Below are 24494 nucleotides of genomic sequence, written 5' to 3' on the forward strand. Positions count from 1 at the left end.
TAGTGAAAAGAAAAAAGAAAAATGGATCCCAAGTTGCAGGTTAAAATTAAAGATGGGTCATGGTATGAAAATGCTGCTTTAGAGTGCATGGCAAGAAAGGGAGGGTGATGAGATGCTCTTTCTATCAGTTTCTGACCCCCAAATATATTTCAGACATTTGAGTAGCAGTTGGGGTGGACCCTAAAACATCCCAATAAAGCTTTATGTCTGACATCTCTTTCATAACCCATCTGGAGGAAGACAAGAGCTGTTTTCATACGGTAGAAGTGTATCACTTGCATGGGGCCTATGCTCTTGCACCCAAACATATACAGTCATGCCTCATGTTGCGTCCGCTTCAGGTTACGTTTTTTCAAGTTGCGTCCTGCGGCAACCCAGGAGTACCAGAACGGGTTTTGCCGCTCATGTATGCGCAGAAACGCTAAATCGCGCTGTGCGCATACGCAGACACGGCGCTTCTGGATGCGAACGCTTCGAGTTGCGGACGTGCTTTCAGGATGGATTATGTCTGCAACTCGAGGTTCCACTGTACAGCCTCCTAAACATGTGATCTGTGACTCTCCATTTTCCAGAGAGGAGCCTATATGTGTTTGGGTGCACATGCACAGGTTCCTGAAAAGATTACCTCAGAACACGGGGAGCTTGCAGGGTGTAACCAGAGACAAGACATTCTCAATGGTGGCACCCTCGCAATTCCCTCCCAAGGGAAATCAGGAGGTCTCCCTATTTACTTGAATTCAAGAAACATCTAAAGACTTTCTTATATGTCCAGACTTTTGGTTGATAATTTTATGAAGTTTTTACTTTTGCCTGTGGTGTGTGCTGCTTTTAATTGTTCTTGTGTAATTTTATTTCTGTGAGATGCCCTGGGCTCCCTTTGGAAGGGCAGGCTATGAATTTGATACAAACAAACACACACACACCCCATGTGCTCATTAGTGAACAAAAAATGTATGAAAAGGGCCAAGCCCTCTGGGAAAGCTGGTTTCACTCAGGTTCTCTTATACAGGCATGCAAGAAAGCCATTAAAACCCAGCTACCATGTTCTGTGGGCAATTTTGAGGGACTGGTTTGGCCCTTCAGAACCTTCTGGAAGGGAATTGTGATCCAGCCTCTGATGTTGTGGTGCCTCCACATGAGGTAAACATGAGGTAAAAATGAAAATATAAGAGGGTCCCAGGACTCTTATGTTCTCAAACCCTCTCAGGACACAACTTCTATAGAGAATTGGGAGAGGGCTGAATAAATGGGAGCTGAGGAAAAGACTCAGAAAGGGCCAGAGACACGTATAGAGGTCTGAGAAAACCAAATTAAAGTTGCAAGGTGAAGGAAATAACAGCCCCACCCTGCTGAAGCTAGTCCACCCTCAGAATTCTCTGTCAGGACCTCTTTTCAGAATTGATTCATCCTTGACAACCCTATGCTCTTTTCTTTCTTTCTTTTGATATGCTGCCTTGCTGCCAAGTCAGTTCACAATTTTGAAATACTAAAACAAATGAATGGTATAAAATACAAAGCAACAGGCTTCTCTCAGGCAGACTGAGGACGAATCCACACCATACATTTAAAGTGCTATGATATCATTATAAACCAGGAGAATCCTGGGAGCTGTAGCCTGTTAAGGGTGCTGAGAGTATTTAGGAGGCCACAAATTCCCCTCACAGAGCTACAACTCCCAGAGTGAAGAGGAATTGATTGCTGGGTGGAGTTTTGCCTGCTTTTTTTGCTAATTCTACTTATTTTGCAGTGTGTGTAGATGTTTCGCTTTGCTGTAGGTATTCTGAGTATCAGCAGTTTTTCTTCCATTAAATGAATATTTTGTGGTGTCCATGAGTTTCTGAGATTTCCCAGTGTGTCTCCAGGCCCATAAGTGTTGGGACTTCCGGGTTAGCGCCAGTGGCTAATGGCGGATTCCCTCTGAGCTCCGGAGGGAATCGGCTCCACAGGATCAGGGTCGTACCGCTGCGGCGACGCGGGGACCCCTAAAAATCACAGGCGGTGAAGCCTGTGAACCTGGTGACTCGGCGGGCACCATTTGCGCCCCCCCGACCTGCGAAGGAGCCTTTTTAAAGGCTTCGGAACGGGGGACGGGGTGAGCAGCGCGGTGCTGAGAGTCGACTGCTTCTCCTGTGAAGTGAAGCCGCGCTGCCATGGCCGGAGAGCGCTGACTTCTTCTTGTGATTTGGACTTCAAAATAACAACCCGTGAGTAGTACGGAAATTGGATTTCTAAAGGATTTTTTTTTTGTGAATTAGGTACGATCGGGGAAGGCGCAAACAGGAAGTCCGCCTCCTCGTCCTGTAAACAACCTAAAGCAAGGACCTGCTAACTAAGGTCGAGAGAATTTTTTCTTTTATTATTGGGCAAAAGACATTAATTTCACGATTTGGCACTAGAAGAAACCTTACTGGAGGATAAGAGCTAATTCTGGGAGCTGAGGTGCCACCCCCCCGGACCCGGGAGTGATCCGCGAGAGAGCCTGTTGAAGGTATTGAAGAGTTTGACAGCTGTCAAATTAGCTGTCAAGACGGAAAAAGAGAACTTTGTTTCTGCTGCTTCTGCTAGCTATATTTGTTACAATTTGACTATACTTTGTTGAAAACAAGGAAGAACTGATACAAACTAATTTGATTTTTGGATTTGAACTGGAAAGAATACTAAGTAACCAAAATCCCTCTAGAGGGGGTTTTGGGACATTACAAGAATGGCTGAAGGAGGGGAAATTCAAGCTGAATTGGACAGAGTTTTTGTTCTCTTGGGAAAGCTACAAGGCCAAATTGATGTTTTGGCTACAAATGTTGCAACTCTGGACTTAACAGCAAACAAACTCATTGAATCTGATAAGGAATTGACTCAGGAAGCCCATGCAGCTGGACAAGAAGAGAAACTTGAGAGCTTTGAGAGTGTGAAGAAAGAGATATATGTTGTTCCTGAGGAAAAGGAAGGAGGAGCTGTAATTTTACAGATGATAAAGGAGAGCCAGAGGCCTGACATGATGGCTACAAAGGAAAATAAGAACTTGATGGTGAAAATTTGGTCTGAATTGGAGACTGAAGAATGGAGAGATCTCCTTATGTGGAGATCTGAAGACCCAAGGATTACAAATTTGATCAAGGTGGAAGTTGGAGCTTTGGAGACATTTGGATTTGAAAGGAGTAAGAAACAAGATTCAAGCTCCACTTTTAAGTATGGAGGTCTGGCTGGAAGAAACATGTACTCTATTGGACTAGAGCTTCTCCGAGATTTGGTGTTTAATACCAAGGACTATCAAAAAAACCGGCAGAGAGGAATTGAGAGAGAATTAAGAGCCTCGGATGTGAGGTCTCCAGGCTGATAGTAGATTGATTGATGGATGCTCATTGGGGATTGGAACCGGGAAAGGGGGGGTGGAGTTTGGGAATCCAAAGGGTGTATAATTATAATCTGTTTTGCTTTTTTCTTGTTTTGTTATTTGTATGAGAATTGAGGAAATCGTGGAAGGGAATTTAGGCCGACTTTAGAAAAAGGCTTTAAGAATAAGCACTGGTGTATAATCATTGATGTCTACAAGGCAAAATTGGTTTTTCAAAATGAACTAAATATAAAATATAAAGTATAAAAAGGTTAAAAATGAGGGTCAAGAACTTGTTGAACCAACAATTTGAATTGGAATACAAGAGGGGGAGGTGTGGGGAAGTCAGAGAAATATGTTATTGAAAATAAGGATTCTGAATTCTATGTGTTTTTAAACTTTTTTGTTTCTTCTTTTTTGGATTTTTTAATGTATTATAATGGAAAATTTTAATAAATATCTTTTTTTTTTAAAAAAGTGTTGGGGGCCTGTTTTAAACAACCACCACCCCAAAACACATACATTTAACAAATGTGAATTATCCATGTGACAAACCCAGGTTTTCAAACCTAAGTGTCAAACACATGGTTTTGCTTCACACATACACGTACATTACATACACTTCATTAGTGAACACTTGAAGTTTGGCAGCTGAAATGTATAAACTGATAAGTATTGTTTAAAGATAGTGTGAGGTGAAATGGAGGTTCTGCCTGTGACGACCCAGTTACACATGCAATTCCTCACTTGATTTGTTACCATGTGTGAACCATCTCATTCAGGAGCTAGTACTGGCAGCTTTCTGGTGAACATACTTTCAATGGCAATGACAATGAAGATATTATTATTATTATTAGTTGGGAATTGCTATGTTACAATATGAACAACCATCCAGAATTCTCCTCAAGATGTGCAACTGGCAGGGAAAGGTTTCAGAAGGAGACAGGTTTAACATTGGTTAAAAAAGTGAAATATCTTGGGGTTAATATGACAGCTAGGAATGTGAATCTATTCAAAGACAATTATGAAAAATGCTGGATGGAAGTGAAAAAGGACTTAGAAATATGGTCAAATTTGAAGCTTTCCTTGTTGGGTCGAATTGCAGTTATAAAGATGAATGTATTGCCAAGAATGTTATTTTTGTTTCAATCATTGCAAATTTTGGACAAAATGGACTGTTTCAAGAAGTGGCAGAGAGATATTTCTAGATTCGTCTGGCAGGGCAAGAAGCCCAGAATAAAATTTAAAATATTAACTGACGCAAAGGAAAGAGGTGGATTTGCCCTGCCAGACCTTAAACTTTATTATGAATCAGCAGCATTCTGCTAGTTGAAAGATTGGCTGCTTCTTGAGAACACAGACAATCTGGATTTAGAAGGTTTTGATAATGTTTTTGGGTGGCATGCATACTTGTGGTACGACAAGGTTAAAGTACATAAAGCATTTAAAAACCATATTGTCAGGAAAGCATTGTTTAATGTTTGGAGAAGATATAAAGATTTACTGGAAAATAAAACCCCAAGGTGGTTGTCACCGATGGAAGCGAAGGCCCTGAAAAAGCTCAATATGGACGCCAAATGGCCGAAATATTGGGAAATTCTGGAACAAGAAGGAGATAAATTGAAATTGCAGAGTTTTGAGAAATTAAAGGATAAAGTGCGAGACTGGCTTCATTGCTATCAAATAAGAGAAGCCTATAATTTGGACAAAAAAATTGGCTTCCAGGTGGAAAAATCAAAATTGGAAACAGAGCTGTTAGATCCTAAAACTAAGATACTTTCAAGAATGTATAAGTTGCTGTTAAAATGGAACACACAGGATGAAACGGTTAAATCTGCTATGATTAAATGGGCACAAGATGTTGGGCATAACATTATGTTTGCTGACTGGGAACAGTTGTGGGCCACTGGTATGAAATTCACGGCATGTAATGCCTTAAGAGAGAATATTATGAAAATGATATATAGGTGGTACATGACACCAGTCAAGCTTGTAAAGATTTATCATTTGCCCGATAATAAGTGTTGGAAATGTAAAGAAACTGAAGGTACATTCTTTCACCTTTGGTGGACGTGCCCAAGGATTAAGGCTTTTTGGGAGATGATATGTAATGAAATGAAAAAGGTATTTAAATATACCTTTCTGAAGAAACCAGAGGCCTTTCTTCTGGGCATGGTCGGCCAATTGGTGTTAAAGAAGGACAGAACTTTTTTTATGTATGCTACAACAGCAGCGAGAATACTTATTGCAAAGTACTGGAAGACACAAGATCTACCTACCCGGGAAGAATGGCAGATGAAGTTGATAGACTATATGGAGTTGGCGGAAATGACCGGCAGAATTCGAGACCAGGGAGAAGAGTCGGTGGAAGAAGATTGGAGAAAATTTAAAGTATATTTACAGAAATATTGCAAAATTAATGAATGCTAGGAGATTGTTGGAAAGAAGGTATTGGGCTTTAGTAGAAATGTTACTAAGAATTAAGTAAGAATAGATCGACTATGGTTAAAGTGTAAAATTTAAGGCTAAATTGTGTTAAGAAAAAGTTTGGATTTAAATTGGAGAAAAAGGGAAAGGACTTGCTGAAATAATTAATTGAACTGGAATGCAAAGAGGGAGGTTTGCGGAAGTCAAGGAAATAAGCAAATGTAAAATAAGGATATGAAAATATGGGGTTTTTCTTTTTCTTTTTTAAATGTTTGTGTTTTTAAAATGTTTTTGTTTTATTTGTTGTTTTTGCTTTTCTTTTTCTATATTTTTTCTTTCTTTTTTATTGTAATTTTTTATTGTTTGTTCTTTGTTTCTTTGTATTTGTTAAACTTTAATAATTTTTTTTTAAAAAAAAAAGATGTGCAACTGGCTCTCAGGTGTGACTCAGAGGCTCTGGTAAAAATCAGCTTTCTGGGACTTACTATCGTCAAAAAAGTTACATTTGTTGAAAAACATGTGATAAAATTTGGCATGTATACCTAATAATAATAAGGTGTGAAGCAGGCAATAGTACTGTACTGTTATCTTTTCCTTGCTGTGACACATGGGATCTGATATACCAGGGGTGAGAAACAAATGCAAATATTACTTTTGTACATTAGGGTATTTTCTTCACACGCTCACACACCCCTTGCTATCTTTCATTGAAGCAAGGAGGAGACATTATTAGAGTTCAAGGACACATTCCAGCAAGGCATTAAAACACTTAGGGTACAAAACAAAGCCAGTGAGAGTTTGGCTCCTGTGGAAAAAGTCCCAGAAATAGAGGCTTAAGGGCCACATTTGTCCTCAAGGCCGGAGATTCCTCACTTCTACCTTACACGTATAGAAACCTGAAATAAGATTTGCCTATCTTTTTCTCATGAGCACCACTTAAATTTCTAGAAAAATAGGTCTCAGGATTCAAATTTGCTGGAAACGCCACTTGCCGATTTGGAATACACCCTTCACCAATCCCTAATGTGCAAGGACAACGTAACTATTCACTGTCAAAGGAAATGCATTTTACATATGTGAAGGAAATGCTCCCTGCACCTTCTCAACAGCACTTTCATCCATTTTTACCACATGCATTCTAGAGCTGAGTCTTGGCACTAGAAAAAAAAGCCAGGTCTAATTAAGCCAAGTACAAAATTACGCCAATTTTGCAAGCCTCTAAACAACAACATTCTAAAACTTCTCCAGGCACCTTCCTCCAGCAGAGACATGCCAGGAAGTTTGTCTAGAACTGGTGACTTTTTTCCCTTTTCCACTCTCTATACTAGATTTCACCAACCTGGTGCTCTCCAGGTGTTTTTGGACTGCAACTTCCACCAGCTCATGCCAGCATAGTATTGGTGCAACTCCCTCTCCCTCAAATAGCACTAGGGGAGTCCCACTCTAGTTGTGAGGGTTGCTGTAAAGATAACCAAGATAACATAACTGAAACATTTTATAAATCCTAGGTATTATTGTTAAAGAAGAAAGCATTATTTTGTTGCAATCGTGAGGTCTAGAAACATTTTTTTTAAATGTCCCACACCCTGCTATTTGTGCAGTTCAATCCACTTTGTGTTGCATAGGAGTAAGCTCCAGGATTCTCCTGGGAAGTTCTCTGGTTTTGTGCTAGAGGAGAACAACCACAGTTAAACTTAGCAATTTATTTGCCATGCTACACAACTGCAGAAGAGGTGGCTCCTGTTAAACTTAGGTCATGGTATATAAATCACTGGTGCAGGTATGTGCAAAAGTGAGTGTGGGGAAAAGCTAAGACCAAACCATGGTGACTTTGGCTGGCTGAAGCATCATTCACAACCTGGCATGCTCCACCCATTATGCTGTGCAGAGAAAACAGGGTTTCCACTTGCAGTGGGCGGGGGTATAGTGCTACCACCTTCAGCCAAAATGCCAAGGAGGATAATTTCACCAATAGTATGGTTTCTGCTAAAAGTCAATCAAGTTACAGCTTTCCACATAACTCCACCACTTTGACTGAAACGTTCTATCTATATACTGTATTACATGACACTATCACCACATCATTAATCCACTTGGCTGAACAAAGGCCTCCTGCACTCAAAGTCATGCATCTCATGATGGCTCCAGCAGTCCCTATTAAAAAAATAGTGAGGTCCTTCTTTGGCTGTTCTTGACGCACCTGAATATCCAAGATGATCTATGTGATGAGATAAAGAGCTATACTGCTTCAAAATGCTCACTAAATGGATGCAATACAAAGACAAAGAGTTGTTTCAACGCTAGTTCTACTCAGAGTAGCCATGTTTATGTTACTAGACATGACTAACTTAGGGTCATTGATTTTAGTGGGTCTACTGAGTAGGACTTAGTTGACTACAACCCATAGCATGCCAGCAAGAAGGCAAGGACAGAACCCTTCTCCTTTACATACTAGATTTCCAGAGGGAGGGGTTTTACATGTTATCAAGCTCAAGACTCACACAACCTTCATTCTGAAGGGACAGAGGGTTGTACTGCATGATTCTCCTAACGTTTAGCTCAGCCCATAAGATAACACATTCAGTCTCATGTTCCATCACCAGTTTTAAGACCAACCCAGAGCGCCCACTGTCTATGCACCAAGTCCATGCAGAAAGGCTACGTGGAGGGTTGCCTCACAGCAATGGAACTGTTTTTCTATAAAATACATGTCTATAAAATGTATTTCCCCCCAAAGGCTTGAAACTCCTCAATGGCTGTTAACTAGGTATTTGGTAAATTGAACCTGTTTCCACAAACATTTGCTTTTTGTGCATTTGTATATCTTTAACACCTTGTTTTTCCTTATGTACTATTTCCCTGCCCAGGAGCTGCTGAGCTGGAACAGGGTGGAGATCAGGATGGATAATTAAAGAATTAATAATTAAATAAAGTGCCCTTGGCAGATGCCTGCACTCAGAATATGAACTTATCTTGCATCCTTTATAAATCCCGTAACTTGAAGGGCCGCGTTGTTTTGCTCCATGATTAAGTCGAGAGCATACAAGCAGCTCTTTTAAAAACACAGTTTCCATGGAGCGTGCATATGCTCCAAGCAGAACTTTGCCTCTCATGGTGCCTTTTGCACAAAACAGATCCATGCTTGGGTACCTTTCCCAAAAACCTAGATGGGGGGGGGGTCACAGTTTTTGCTCATCAAAAATAGCTACACCTGATTTTCATTTTTACATTTAGGAATGGAGGACTCCTGGACTCTTTATTCCTGAAGCCCAGGATGTGGAAATGGAAATCAGCCCCATTGTCAATGTACTTTCAAGGGCAACAGGGAGGCAAATCAGTGGGTATTTATGCTGCTAATTAAAAATGCTGTTTAGCAATGTCACTGAATGGCCCCCTTTAACATAGATGGTAAGCCATCCCAACACTGGATATTTTAACAATCTATGCTTTGATTGATGAAGAAAGCTACTTAAGCAAAGGAAAACCATGATTGTATTTAACCTGGGAGCAGATTAATGAAGGCCAAACATTTATTTTGAGCAAGCTGGATATTTGCATTTTTATACCCCTGTAGGTTTTTTTTTAATAGCCCCCATCTTCTGCTTCAACTAGCCATGCCTAAATTTAGTTTACTCACTCACTCACTCACTCACTCGAAGACTTCAAGCCAGTAGATATTCTAGTATCCTCTGTTCTGTGGCAAAATCTAAAATGGAAGGGTTTCGTGATAGCAAAACAAGATGCTGCTATTGTGCTCTCTGGGGTAACCCTGTTGACCCACACTCAATAGGCGGAGGGTGTGTGTGTTATTGGCACGGTATAGAGCAGTGTGCTTAGAAAAGGCTGGAAGCCATGGTGTCTGCCTTTGGCAAAATGGATTGGTTAGATTTTCCAAAGATACCCAATAGCAGGCCCCATGAAGAACAATGGGGCTGAGAACCCTTTCTTTGTTGAGGTGAAGGGGGATGTGGTGGAGCCCTTTTCAGAGCCAGCCTTCAGGAACCTAGCCTTTCCTGAGCGATGCAGACACCGCGACTTCCATCCCAGGCCTTGTTAGTTTATCTGCTTTTGAGTTTCAGGTTTGGAGCAGTGCAAAAGCAGTCCCACTCCATGGGAAATAAAAGAAACAAAGATTTTGAGCAGTGCTGGTGCACGTGAACTGAGGAGCTGTCTCATACCTGTTTATTACGGTTCTAAAACTGTGGGAGGAAGCCCACCTCTCCTCTTGAGGAAAAGCCATTAGTTTCCGCCAGCCCTTCTCTAAGCGCACTGCCGTATGCCATGCACACACACCCTTCGCCTGCCGAGTGTGGGTCAGCAGGGTTACCCCAGAGAACACAACAGCAGCATCTTATTTTGCAGCTATGCAACCCTTCCATTTTGGATTTGGCTTAAAAGGCAGTTTTATTTTAAAAACAACACACACACACACCTTTCCACACACCCCCTCTAAGAACCCAGCATAATTAAACAAAGAGAGGCCCATCTTTCGCTGCAATGCACCTCACACCAGTTCTTCGCCTGCGCCACCAGTGTTGAGCACCTGGGCAAAACAGGACTTGTGGTAGTGTGTCAATGTGGACAATGAACAAGATGAGGAAGAGGTGGGCACCTTCAGTGGGTGCACAACCACCCTTTCATGTGTTGCTCCATGCGACCTTGCTCTCCCCCCCCCCCATTTTTCTTTGCAGAGGTTTTGAATGAACTCTAACTGACTTTGGGAATGGAGGAAAGGTTTGGTTTGGTTTATTCCCTTGGGAAGGTTGGAGATAGTGGCTTTGCAACCAGGTCAATGCCGATACACAGTCTCAGAAAGGTGTTGCTCCCATGGATATGGGGGTGAATGCTCATCTCTATGCTATAGGGGCCCAGCTGCTGAGCCCCAAAGTCTGTTAACAGTTTGTTTTGTTTGTAGGAGGAAGACCTGCCATTGCCAGCTCCATTGTTCTAAAAACATGGCTCTGGTTTTTGCGGTGAATCGTCCTTTCACTCCTCTGCCCCATAATCCTGCCCCCCTCTGCCACACAATTCGCAACTGAAACCCCATTTCCTTTCTTCCCTCCCAAGAGGCCCTATAAAACTTCCCCACTCATTGTGGTACATACAACTGGGAGTTGCAACCACATCTCCAGGGCTGACAACACACACACATGAGTATTAACAACAACAACTCAATGTGGAGACCCCCCCTTCCTTCTGAAACAAGGCAACTTTAACAGACTCTGGCACCTTTGTGTTGACGAAGATGGGGGGGGGCGGTAGACAATTTACTGGCCACCTTCCTCCTGGGGTATGTATAGGACATAACACACACATGAGGTGTAATTTTGTTTTTTTAGGGCTCTCAGCTGTTGTCTATCATGTAGCGAGAGCACCACTTAAAAAAAGCCACAGGATAGAAAAGTGTGCATAAATGAAGACAAAAGGAGGGCTTCTAAAACATAAACTGTCCTCTCTACACAAGCACGCACACAAACACAGGCCACATATTTCTATAACAAGTTCAACTTTCATTAATCTGTTTTTCAATCCTTTATTAGGCTCCAAGCATTCGCCTCCTTTCTGCACACACACACACAGCCCTGCGCACCAGCCACTATTACAGTCCAGAAGAGAACCACACCCCCTTTTGCTTCCAGAAATGCACTCAACAAAAGGGGGGATTTTCTCAGCCTTCCCCACCGAGTCCCTAACACCAGCCCATTGAAAATGGCAAGTGCACCAAATCTTCAAGACGGAGACTGTAATATTTGTAAGACCAGAGAGATACAATATAGATCTGGATGCAATTAAAAGTAACAGGCGTGTTTTCACAGTGTCTTGGGGGCACTTCAGATTTTGCATTTCCATTTTTGAAAAACAGAGCGAGAGACAAGACAAGACAGAAAGCACAGAGAGAGAGGGGAACTTTCTGCCATTTTCCCCTCCTATAAATTTAATGCATTTTATTTATTATCTAGCTTAGAGCGATAGAATCCCCAGTGCTTTTTATTTCTACAGTGCACCGTAGGGCTAGTAAAATGTATGGATTTGTGACCCTTTCTCAAAAGGCATCCATTGCCTTTCCCCCCATGCCTGATGGAGAAGGACCCCACCCCCATTTCCACCCCCTGCAGTGGCCATTATTCATCTTAAGTGTGAGATGAGAAAATCTAGCAAGTGGCCCTGGAAATGATTTATACAAAGCAAAGGCAGCTACGAAGTGGGCGTGGGGGTGTGGTGTGTGAAACACTATTTAACTTTGCATCCACTGATGTCCCCCTCTTCTAAGCCAGGTCAACATTAAGTGTCTCAGTGGGAACAAGAGTAGTGGTTTTTTTGCGAGGCTAGAGGAAAGGGCAAGTTGAACTTTTTTGAGAAAGGGGGGGGGAGAAGAGAGAGAGAGATGGCGGGTGGAGGAAAAGAAGAGGGATAAAGGAAAGTCTGAAAGAAACAGGGGCGACGGGGAAGAAGGGGGTGCAGCAGGGAGAGAGCTGGAAAGGCCGGATAAAAGAAAGGAGCAGAAAACGAAAGAGGGGTGAGAAGGGCAACATCACCACCGCAGGAAAGACGTGAGGTGGGGTGTGGAAGACAGGACAGAAGTGGGGTACTGGGATGAAGGTTCTCAGACAAAACTGGGAAAGACGTGGCGGGGGGGGGGGGCGAAGAGGCCAGAAAAACAAGTGCAGCGACGGTAGCAACAGCAGCAGCAGGAGGAAAAGACTTACTGGAGGCACAAAGAAAGGAAGGAGGGAGGGAGGGCGAGGAGGCGAACATCAGTGGAGGGGGAGAACGGTGGGACTCGGGACAAAGGAGGGGCGGGAGGAAGAAAGAAGAAAGAAAGATGGAAGGAAAGAAGGAACGAGGAAGAAAGATAAAGAGGGGGGAACCGGTGGAGAGAGAGAGAGAAAGTGAGAACTAGGAGGAAGAAGAGCGGAGGGGGGAGTGGCACTTGACAAAGACTGGAGAGCAGAAAAAGAGGGAGAAAGCGGAGGGGGTGCGCAAGAAGAAAGAAGGACCCCCGTCCGGCGCAACGCCTGCCCAGCCAGCTAGCCAGCCGGGAAACGGTGTGGGCGCGCTGCTGGCGGGCGGGCTGGGGTTGCGCAGACAATGGGCAACGCGGAGGAGCGCGGCCCCCTCCCCACTGCAGTCCCGTCCGGCGAGCCTCTCTCGCGCGCGGAGCGCTCACCTTGCCTGCCCACGATCTCGGCCACGTGCTCGGAGCTGGGCACCGGGACGCACTCGGTGGTGTTGGAGCTGCTCTTGAGGCGCAGCTCGGCTTCTTTGTACAGGACGCAGAGCTTGCCGGCCTCGGCGGCGGCGGCGCCGGTCGGGGGCGCGGGTGGCGGCGGCGGCGGAGGTGGGATCACGGCCACCGCCGCCGCCGAGGAGCCTTTGGGAGCCGCCTGCGACGGGGGCTGCTGCTGCTGCGCTGCTGAAGCTGGCGGCGGAGGAGGAGGAGGAGGCGGCGGCGGCTGTGGCAGGGGCGCTTGAGGCGGCTGGGGCTGCTGCTGCGGCGGGGGCGGCGCCGGGGGCTGCACCGGCTGGTTGCTGCTGCCGTCCTCCACCGACCCGCCACCGACCCCCAGGGCCGAGGCGGAGGGCGCGGCGGCGGCCGAAGGCTCCCCCAAGCCCAGTAGGCAGAGCTGGTCCAGGGCCAGCTGCAGCGCCCGGTCATCCTCCAGCAGCGCCCTGTCCTTGCTGCTCCCTGGGAAGCAGCCCAGATCCCCGAAGCCCCCGTTCCTTTCCATTATCCCTGACACTACCAGGCTAGGCATGGCTAACAAAGGCTGGGGAGAGAGGGGGGTGGGGGGGCGCGGCGGCGGCGGCGGGATGGTGATGATGAGGATGGGGCTCGCTGCTGCTGCTGCCTTTGCTGCTGCTGCTGCCGCTTGGATGGGGAGGGGGCGGGTGGGTGATAGAGGAGGAGGAGGAGGAGGGGGAAACAAAGAGCCTGCTAGAGAGGAGGGGGGAGAGGCACAAAGAGGTAGGGGGGAGGCGAGAAAAAGAGGGAGAGACCCCCGCCCACCTCCCCTCTTTTCCCTGCTGGCCAAGCCCCCTTTCTCCCTCCCCCCTCCCCTTCACCCCGACCCCTCTCTTTTTCTTTCTTGCCGATTCTCTCTCTCTCTCGGTTCCTTTGCTGTAACCTGATCCCTTCTGCCCAGTGTGGCTCTTGGGCGCACAAAGATCCCCCTCTCTTTCCCCTTTTTCTTTTAAAAATGCTCTTGCTGTGCTGTCGCGCAGACCCCGCCTGGCCGCCGAAGTGGGTGTGGAGATGGAGAGAAAGAAAGAGAGAGCTAGTCGGGGTGGGGGGGCGACGGCAAAAAAAAAAAAGCAGGAGCGGGGGGGGAATCCGGCGGGATGGAAAAGCCCCCAAGTCACCCCCGCGCGCGCGCTTGCGAAGGAGCCAGCAAAAGGCACGGTGAAGGGAGCGCCTGAGTCCCGGCGAGGAGCAGGACGAGTCGATCGCGGCACCAGCAACAGCAGGAGAGGGGCGGAGGGAGAGCGAGAGAAGTCTCTTTTGTTTTAAATTCCCTGGCTGCAGCGTGAAACTGACACTCAGGAAGAGCGAGGCCCGGGGGCTGCTGGGGGATGTAGTTCCGCGCGGCGGGGAAGGCGCACACACCCCCTTTTCTCGCTCTGGCGGCGGCCTGAGTGCGCTGCCGGGAGGGAAGGACGGGAGCGGGAAGAGGGGGGGAAATCGAGAAGGAAACAAAGAGAAGTTAAAGAGACTGAGGTGGAAGGGAGATCGGGAGAGGGCCACTACTCAGTGCATGGAGAGCAAGCGGCTTTGCATGCCGAAGGTGCCAGGTTCAATCTCCGGCTAGGGCCGGGAACAAGCCCCGCTTGAAACTCCCGGAGAGCAGTGCAGATGACACTGACCTCGGTGTGACGTAGTATAAAGGAGCTTCCTGTTTAAATCAGCCCGCTGCTCAGAGCCATGCGGACTAGAACCTTACTCTTTATTTTGCGGGGAAGGGCCAAAGCTCAGAAGCCGGGCGTCTGCTTTGCAGGCAGAAAGTCTCAGCTTCGGACCCCGACATCTCAAGGACAGGTAGGGCTGGCCAAAATATAATAAAAATAAAAATAAAAATTATAATAAATACTTTATTATTATTATTATTATTATTCCTGGAGAGCCACTAACAGTAGTGTCAACGATCTTGAGCTAGATGAAGTAACGGCCCGGCCTGGCCGCATAAGGCAGCTTCCTGCGTTCCTGTAATGTAGAAATTTGGCCGACAGAAGCGAGAAGGCGGCACAAACCCTCTATGGCTCCTTTACTAGGAATCCCCTAGATGAGGACCTGATGGGAGAAGGGGTAGCGAGGGTTAACTAAGCCTGGGTAAAATCTCGCCCTTTGGCATTCCATCGGAATGGAGTCTAGTCCCGTCTTGCTGGGCCAGAGGGCACGTCCCCCCCTCCAGACCAGGGTTCCTGTTGGCTTGGAGAGACCCACCTGAGCCCAGTGGAAAATGTGAGTGGCATGTGCAGCGGGGGGGGGGGCATGGAAACACAGAGCTCCCTCTTTACCTGCCAACCCAACTTTGATGCAGGAAAACTTTGGAATTGTGTAGAAGCAACCTTTCAGTCAGTTGCATTTGAGTGGGGGTGTGGTGTGCAGGTTATTTCCAAGGGTCCCAGTTGCTTTGCATGACCCTCATTCCGAGAATTGGCTTCAAAGGAAGCACTTTTTAAAATCTTCACACAAAGACACAGACATCATTTTCTGGCCTGGGTCACAGCAACCCTTGTTACCTTGATTCCACATTTTTCGTTAAAGGTACACCTCCAGTTTGCATGAACGTGGAGAGGAGAGGAGAGGAGAGGGGTGGGTGGGTCTGGTGTGGTGAAGCATTTGTGTGAAGACTCAAGAATTACTGGGAAATCTTTTAAGAGATGGTTACTCAGGCATGCGTCACTGGGCTCACAAGGGTAGCTTTTGCATCAGAATCACACACAGCAAGCCCAAAACCAGCTTGTTGTGATTTAATGCAGCCTTTGCTGACCTGGTGGCCTCTAGATGCCTTGGACTGCAACAGCCCAGCTTTGCTGATATGGGCTGATGGGAATTGGAGTCCAAAACATCTGGAGGGCATTGAGTTATTAAATGGAACCATCTTTTTTTAAAATAAAATGGCAATGCTGATTCGCCACTGAGATATTTGCCAGGATCAAAATGGGACTACAGACTCTTGGGTCTGTATACAGTGGTACCTCGGGTTACATACGCTTCAGGTTACAGACTCCACTAACCCAGAAATAGTACCTCAGGTTAAGAACTTTGCTTCAGGATGAGAACAGAAATCATGCTCTGGCGGTGCGGCAGCAGCAGGAGGCCCCATTAGCTAAAGTGGTGCATCAGGTTAGGAAGAGTTTCAGGTTAAGAACGGACCTCCGGAACAAATTAAGTACGTAACCCGAGGTACCACTGTACTTCTGTATATGTCACAGACAGAGGCAGTAATGCTTCTAATACCAGTTGCTGGAAACCACAAGCGGGAGAGGGCACTTCTGCTCGGGTCCTGCTTATAGGTTTCTCACAGGCATTTGCTTGGCCATTTTGAGAACAGGATACTGGACTAGATGGACCCTCTTTGGCCTGATCCAACAGGGATCTTCTTATGTCATTGTGACAATGCACTCCAAGAAAGGACAGTTATTGCCATTCACCAGTGAGGTCCAGCAAGGCTTTGGCTAGACTGTTTGAGTAGCTTCCTTCCGGGTTTCTTTGCTCTCCACTCCCAACCTCCTTTTTGGCTTCACTGTACCCATATTCAGACATGGCAATGGAGGTCTCGGGACTGGATTGACTTCCTGCCCCACTATTGTCCCTACTGTCTGGAGGTGGGACTGCAGGCACTTTTATTATTCATTAGTCTTAAGTGCGAATACTAGTTGGGTTTTGTTTTGTTTTCAGTGGATATGTGACATCAGGGCAACAGAGCATTTCAATTCACTTTAATTGTGTGAACCTAAATTTCTGGTATGCACCCGAATCCCTCTTGCAAAATACTAACAGCCTGGAGGTGATCATGCAAACAGAATAAAAATACAGTGGTAAAAACATAGCACTGGTTAGTACACTAATAAGACAACCATCTCAAGAATCACATCTATGGCTACACAGAAAGAAACAGTAGCAGTGTATGGGTAGTGGTAACACATCACCCTCCCCCAAACATCGGAGGGGGGGGGCGGAATCTGAAACTGGCTCTAATTATGGAGAGCTCTCCCCAGCAAAGCCCTCCTGGCACTGACACCAGTCAAAAAAGTTTTATTTTCCTGTACATTGGGACAATATGTACCTGGCTCTGCAGTCCCTCAGTGGGGACTGCCATCTTCCCCACCCTGGTCCTGCTGCGGCTGTTGGGGGGGGACTGCTGTCTCCCCCACTTGGAGGACTGCTGCTGCTACAGAAGCGAAGAGGACTGCAGAGAATACTGCAAGGACCAGGTCTCTGAGCAGGCAGGCAAAGTGGGAACAGCTGCTGCCCCAGCTGGGCTGGGTCCAGCTGCTGGGGCAGTGTTATAAAGCCTACCTGCTTAGGGGGCAGGGACACCAAAGGGGGTCGTCCCTTGGGGGTGGCCCTTTGGGGGGTGAGACAAGGGTGAGGGACAGTCCCCCTGTGTTAATGTTATTAGGTGATTATTTAAATGTTTTTAGGCATTTTAAATAGTTTTTAATCTATGGTTTTTTGAATTTTAGTTTTGTTGTGGGTGGGATGGACATTTGATTGGGGCTGGGGATTGGTTTAATTTTAGTATGACTGTAAATTATTATTAATTGGGTTTTTTGTTTGTTTGTTTCTACTGTTCTATTGGTTTGCTGTATGGTTTGTGTTCTATTCTTAAGGGGAGAGAGTCAGGGCTGACTGGGAGTGGGCCCCAGCAATGACTGGGGCAGGTTCCACAAGGAGGGATGCACTGGGACACCCCATCTCAGTGATCACGGGTAGGAGGAGGACCATATCATTTCCGAGGAGGCAGGTTTAGTCATTGTTTGAGGACTATCCCTGCTTCCGGGTCTGGTCTTGACCGGAAGGATACTGGAATTAGCAAGGGAGACCCACATGACCTTAAGGTGCTGCTGTGCAATGCCAGGTCAATGATTCACAAGACGGCTGTCATCCACGACTTGATCATGGATGGAGGACTTGACCTGGCATGTGTGATCGATACTTGGTTGAATGAAGCAGGTGGTCCTGTTCTTGCTGCTGCTTGACTACCAGATTTCTCTTACGCACAGCAACCCAGGTCATGTGGGCGGGGGGGGGGGTTGCAGTGATTTTTATGAAGTCATTAGCTTTCACCAGGTATCCTATTGGTTTTCTGAGTGCATTTTCTGGAAGTTGGGCAATAGGGGGCAGTACAGAATTCCTTTTGGTGTCTCAACCACCCTGCTGCACCAAGGATTCCCTGCCCGAGCTGCTTCAGGTCGTGGCAGATATTCTCCTGGAGACACCTATTTTCGTTGTCATTGGGGATTTTAACACCCATGCCAACTCGACCTTACAAGGGGCCGCTTGGGACTTCATGGAAAGCATGGCCTACATGGAGTTGTCCCTGAATAACTTTGGCCCAACTCATAATTGCAGGCATGCCCTAGACCTGGTGTTCACCTCTATGGATGTGGGTGATCTGGCACTAAGTAAAAGCAAAACAAAAGAAGTGCCATTGTTGGATTACTTCCTTGTGCAACTGGACTTTTCTGCGACCCTTCCCCTATGCAGGGAGGTGGGACAGATTCGGATGGTCCGCCCCCGCCACTTAATGGATCCAAATGGCTTCCAGAGAGTGGTAGGCCAGGGGATGTTTTATCCCATGTTGTTGCCTTTCAGCTGATTCCCTGGTGGCCCGCTGGAATGTCTGGCTCCAAAGTACCCTCTCCGATTGCATGGACCCTGGACAGCCCTGTGGTTTTCCCCAGAGCTGAGGGTGAAGAAACAATTGCTGAGACAACTAGAGCGCTGGTGGCGGAAAACTCATTCTGAATCGGACCAGACACTGATTAGAGCTCACCGTCGAGCCTACCAAGTGGCGATAGCGACGGCGAAGAGGACCTTCTTCACTGCCTCTATTGCATCTGCAGAAAACAGCAGTAGGTTCGCAATCTAATGGAACCACCACCACCATCGGGGCCTGGTAAGGAACCCAAGATTTCTTGCAATGATTTTGCAAAGTTTTTTGCAGATAAAGTTGCTCAGAATTGAAAGAGGTAGACTATACCGTGGGAGCAAGGCCAGGGCGGGAAAGTGCTGGAGTCCAGTCTAGTCAAGTTGCATGGGATCAATTCCAATCTGTTGAATCCTCTGAGGATGTGGACAGGCTGCTTGGATGAGTGAAATCAACCACCTGCCTCCTTGATCCTTGCCCATCCTGGCTCATAAAAGCGAGCAGGGAAGGGCTGGGCGATGGGCTTTCACAAAGGTGAAAGCTGTTTCCAAGTTCTGCTGGATCTCTCAGCGGCCTTTGATACCATCGACCATGACGTCCTTCTGAACCGTCTAAAGGAGCTGGGGGCACTGTTATACAGTGGTTCCGCTCCATCCTTCTGGGCCATGTCCAGAAAGTGGTTTCAGACCCCTGGGCTCTCACTTGTGGCGTGCCTCAGGGTTCATTTATTGCATTTATATCCCACCTTTTTCTCCAAGGAGCTCAGTGTGGAGTACATAGTTCTCCCTGTCATTTAATCCCCACAGCAACCCTGTGAGGCAGGTTAGGCTGAGAGGCAGTGACTGGCCTAAGGTCACCCTTGTGACCTTCATGGCCTAGTAGATTTGAACTCTGGTCTCCCAGGTCGTAGTCCGATGCTAACCACTGTGCCACCACTGGCCCCAGGCTTTGCACCCTACCTCCACTGTTGGAAGCAGTAATGCATTCAAATACCAGCTGCTGGAAGCAGCTCAAAGTGAGAGTGCTGTTGCGCTCAGGTCCTGCTTATGGGCTTCTCATAAGCTTCTAGTTAGTGGCTATGAGAACAGGATGCTGGATTAGACAAGCCATTGGCTTGATCCAGCAGAGCTCTTCTTATTCTTAACAGGTCGGGGATAGGTAAAGGGAGAGTACAAACAGGCCTGGTGCAAGATGTTTTGGTGCTCAAGGCAGAGCAATTGAAAGGACCCACCCACTCACTAACAGAGACCGCCACAGTCCATTGGGAAGCTGCACTACCATTCATTCAATGTAGCGCTGTGCCATAAATTGATCCTGTGGGGTTTGTTCTTGTTTTTATGATTCTACAAGTATTGAGGAGAGAAAAAATGTGTTTGAAAATCCTCATTGATTGGTGTGTGGCCTTGTTGTTGTTGTTGTTACACTTGGCTTACTTTTCAGGTGGCCAAGAGTTGTTTGCCCATGTCCTTTCTTTGATTATACAAATTTTCTCCCCAGTAGTCTATGCTTTGAGTTCCTGGGCTTTAAAGAAGACATCCAAAAAACAGACACACAACCAAACCTTTATTGTTATGGCCAATGACCAGCACTAAAGAAACAAAATAAGAAGCACATATTATCCAAATGTGCATCCTAAGATAAGAGAAACAAGTAAAACAAGGTAAATAAAAGATAAGTAAAATAAATAAGTAAAATAAGATGGGCATTGACATTTTGGAAGTTACAATCATGTCACAAACTCCAAAGAAGAAAATTACAAAACATGTATAGTCAGTCTCTGGTGGGTTTTGCTACAGCAACATGAAACTTAGCCACGCTGAGAGTTATAGGTGCACACACAGCATCCTGGGCCACCTTGCAGCAATAAGGTAAGCTCAAATCTCCACCCCTGCCAAAATGCTAAAGAGTAAGGCATAAAAACTGGAATCTTCTTTCATTTATTTAGTTAATTTATATACAATACTGCTTTATATTCCAGTAGAAATGTCTTAAGGGGTTGACAAATCCCCTCAATAAAGAATCAATATTTGAAATGCAATACAAATGCCGCATTGCTATTACTAATAACCATCACAATTGCACATATTAAGTAATGCAATTAAGTATCTTTCACAGGAGAAGAAAGCGTCTGAGAAAATTGGAGGGCAGATTTCACCACATCGCTAATTCACAGCATGTGCTCTTCCCATTAGGTTATAGGCCCTCTCATCCACTTGTTTCCACGATCCATCTACTTATCTGTCTGCTGCTATATACTGCAGTATATACTTGCAGTATGTGATGATCTGCAAGGGGTGTTGGTTCTAAGAGGGGCTTCAGATTCCCTCCCAAGGAAACTGGCTGTTTATGCTGGTGAGTCCTGAAGGCAACTCTTACCCCTTCACTCCCTGAGGCTGTAGGGGCAGTTATGTTCCCCCCTCTAAACCTTTGAAAACTGTGACGACCCTATCGAGATGGGCAACATTCAAAGAGGAGTTGGTCCAGAAATGATGTGTGTGTAACACCCAAGCATTCTGCCTTATGTAGAACAATGCAAGTATGAAAGAGACCCCCTTTGCAACTCAGGCTGGCATTTCCCCTCTCCCCCAGCTGCCTTTTAAACATAAGTGTTGCTTTTGCACCCTTTCCCGAATGCAGAAGCTTAGGAAGGGCTGGGGGATGGAAAGGAAGCAAATGTATTTTTTCTTTCTTTATTGAAATGAGGGGGTGACTCAGGGATGGGAGGTTTGTTTTGTTGTTGGCAGTGGAAGGCTCCCCCCTTCCACTCCCCTTTGAGTCGAAACAGATGTCTCTGCCATAAAATGAGATTGTATGAGCTCATGGAGGAGAGAGAGAGAAAGAGAGAGTGAGACAGAGAAGCAAGGACCCCCGCATCTCCCATTCAGACTCTGGGTGTGTTGCAGGTCCAGCTGGAGTCATTCTGCCCTGCATCTCCTAGATGGAGAGGGATGGATGGAAGAGAAGTTATTGTTTGACTAAGCTGAAAACCCTGTAAATGCCCCTCTCTTCCTTGGCCTTCAACTGCTTCCCTTCTCACGTTTTCACTCTTGATTCTGCAGCCAAGGGTCTCAACTTACCAAGAGAATTAAGCAGACACTCTTCCATTCTACAAGGTAAGGCACTGCTACAGTTCTGTCTCTGCCTCTCTGGCTTGACAAGGGTGGTGTGGGTGGTTCCCTCGCATAGGGAGCTGAGTTGGGGGGGGAGCAAAATGATGATGATGATAAATATTAATAATACCTATATTTATACAGGTACCTACTCAAAGTACCAAAATGAATTATTGTAAAAATAAGAAATCTTTGAGGGGCGTGCCTATAAATTTTGTCCTCCCTCTGGGTGCCATATTACCAAAGTCTCTCCCTGCTTAGTTTAGGAAAAGAGAAAGTCTTCCACTTTTCGCAGCTGGCCTGGTCACCGATCCTCATGGAAAAGCCAGCAAGAGTCCTGTGGCACCTTTAAAGGGTGATAAACCGTCAGATCCACCTGTACTACTTGGTGGTTTTTGGGTTTTTGTAACAGACTTAAGGCAACTACCCCTCCAGAACAAGAAGCTGGGAATCCAGTGGGCAGCATGAGGCAGCTCATTTCTGAATATCTAGACATGTGCTCATTTAGAGCATAAGGACATAAGATACCATAGCACTTGTGAGTGCTACTGGGAGCCAGGGCTATGGCATTGCCACAAATATTTCAGAAGGAAGCTTCACACACTATGGTTCTCCCCTCCCCATGCCCAGTTTTGAGACCTGAGTTGGGAGGTTAAGGTAGAGGTATGCATCAAATACTTCTTGCATGTCATTAGAACCACTAACATGTGTTTCTGGGTGCGTGTGTCATGCATGTGCATGCATGGAGAGCCAGGACTAGCCCCCTGTTCCCTGTCCTGTGTGTACCTGTTTGCAAATCCACAATTGCTGCTAAGCTATGCATGTTTAGGCCTTTGTATTGTAGCTGGATTTTAAGAAATGCTTTTAAAACAAAACAAAACATTCTCACCCTCTGGACTTGACTGTGGTCCCACCCTCTTTTTTTTTCCTTAGCTGCAGTATATAAAAATGTGCAAAGTAGAAAAAATGGCCGTGTACAACAGTGGTGAGAGCTTTGGACTTGGATATTGGGAGAATGAGTGCCTTCAGATTTCTGCATGACCCTTGGTGGTCAAACCATTATTTGGACTGTGAGGATCTTCGCAATAAAAAGTATTCGAAACTTGCCCCTCCTCAGCTTTCTCACACAAAAAGCCCCTAATGTGCAGGCAAGAAACTTTCAAATTTTGCAATGTGTTTTTAAAAACAAACAAAAGCCGAACGAGGGGGATCAGAATGCAAGATCTGTTCTGAGATGTCCGGTGCTTTCGCAATCAGCAGCACGGAAAGCGGACCTTCCATGGTGCATACTTATGAGAAACAAGGCAAGCAGGCAGGGTGCAGCAATATCTCCCAGCTTCTTGGCCTGATGGACACGGGGCGGGCTGTTCCCTGCCACCTCTGCCGCGGCGGCAGTCAGTTCACAGGCCGTCCAGACAGACAGCAGCTGCCGAGACCACAAGAGAGGAGGGCTGGCATTGAAACAACAAAGACAGCTGGAGAGGCAGTGCCAACTTTGTGATCCTAGCGGATGCCAACCTCTTTGTGTTACAGGTAAGCTCTTGTTTCAAAGCTGAAGGCAGTCTTGCAGTGTCTCTCTGTGTGTGTTCCTTTGACGGGAAGTTCTAAGAACATAGGAAGCTGCCTTATACTGAGTCAGACCATTGCCCTCTCATGCTCAGTATTGCCTACACTGGTTGGCAGTGGCCAGGGCCAGCCCACCCATGAGGCAAGGTGAGGTGACCATGTCTGGCGGCAGAATCCACAGGGGCAGCAGATCCTGATGTAGATCTTTCTTTCCCCATCAGTGGCGTAGCGTGGGTTGTAAGCACCCGGGGCAAGGCAAGTAATTTGCGCCCCCTAACCCGTGGATTTTAGCACTCGAGTGTGAGCGCGCCCCCCCAGATGTTGCAGCCGGCCCCCCGTGCACCCCCCCACGCTACGCCACTGGGGCTGGGGGCGAGCGAAGGAGCCAAGGACCCCCCCAAAGGCTCAGCAGGAATTTATTAAATTTATTATTTGCGGAGGCCCCGCGGGCCGAGGCAGCCGAAGCCCCCTCCCCTCGGGCGCCTCCCCGCCCCCTCCTCTCCTTGGGCTGTAGGTGGAGCCTGCGCTCCGAGGCGCTCCAGATCCGGGCTTGGCGAGCGCCTCTCCTCCTCCCGGCCGGGTCCGGGGGCTTCCAGCCGCGCTCCGTCCTCGCCCGCCCCCCCCCCCCCACGGCTGAGACCTGCGCTGAGAGCCGGAGCCAGTGGCGCCCCCTTCTGCTGGGAGACCCTCGCCCGCCCGCCGGCTTCCTCTCGGAGGGTTTTGGGGAGCGCAGGGCGCGGTGAGGCCCCTCGGAGCTCTCCTCCCTCCCAGTCGGCAGAAGCAGCCGCCGCCTGTGGCTGGGCCGAGGGGATGGCGGCGGCGGCGGGGTGCGGAGGCTGCCCGTGCCTGGCCAGGCGTCGGTGGCGGCGTCAGCGCTGCTGCAGCGGCTGCTCCTCCTGCGAGCAGTGAGTGGAGCGCAGCCGCAGCGGCGGCGGCGGGGGGCGCGCGCGGGCTAGGGCGCAAGGCTGGCGGTGGCGGCGGGGAGCCCGGCGGAGGAAGGAACTTGTCCCTTCCCTCTGGACTCGCGCCCTCCCAGATGTTGCGCCCGGTGCGGCCGGCACCCCTGGCACCCCCCACGCTACGCCACTGTTCCCCATTGTTCCTGATGTAGACTTTCCCTCAACCCTTCTTCCCTGGCAGGGAGGTGGACGCCATTTTGGAGGCCCATCGCAGGGGCCAAAGTGT

At 47.2% G+C, this 24494-nt stretch overlaps 3 protein-coding genes across 3 annotated transcripts in view; 2 read left to right on the forward strand and 1 right to left on the reverse strand.

The window, feature by feature from the left end:
* Positions 1–13648, reverse strand: part of MEX3A (mex-3 RNA binding family member A) — a 29378-nt gene extending 15730 nt beyond the window's left edge. The window contains exon 1 of the mRNA XM_053368269.1: positions 12927–13648. Coding sequence (XP_053224244.1) covers positions 12927–13515 — 589 coding nt within the window. The 5' untranslated portion in view covers positions 13516–13648. The remainder of the gene's footprint in view (positions 1–12926) is intronic.
* LOC128403475 (ras-related protein Rab-11A-like) overlaps positions 1–24494 on the forward strand; it is a 211216-nt gene that overhangs the window by 54250 nt on the left and 132472 nt on the right. The gene's annotated exons all lie outside the window — the stretch shown is intronic.
* The window catches only part of LMNA (lamin A/C), a 79819-nt gene continuing 78257 nt past the window's right edge, over positions 22933–24494 (forward strand). The window contains exon 1 of the mRNA XM_053368265.1: positions 22933–23276. Within this exon, the coding sequence (XP_053224240.1) occupies positions 23254–23276 (23 nt within the window). The 5' untranslated portion in view covers positions 22933–23253. The remainder of the gene's footprint in view (positions 23277–24494) is intronic.

The sequence above is a fragment of the Podarcis raffonei genome, chromosome 16 (genome assembly GCF_027172205.1).
Source record: "Podarcis raffonei isolate rPodRaf1 chromosome 16, rPodRaf1.pri, whole genome shotgun sequence".
Taxonomy (NCBI): Eukaryota; Metazoa; Chordata; class Lepidosauria; order Squamata; family Lacertidae; genus Podarcis; species Podarcis raffonei.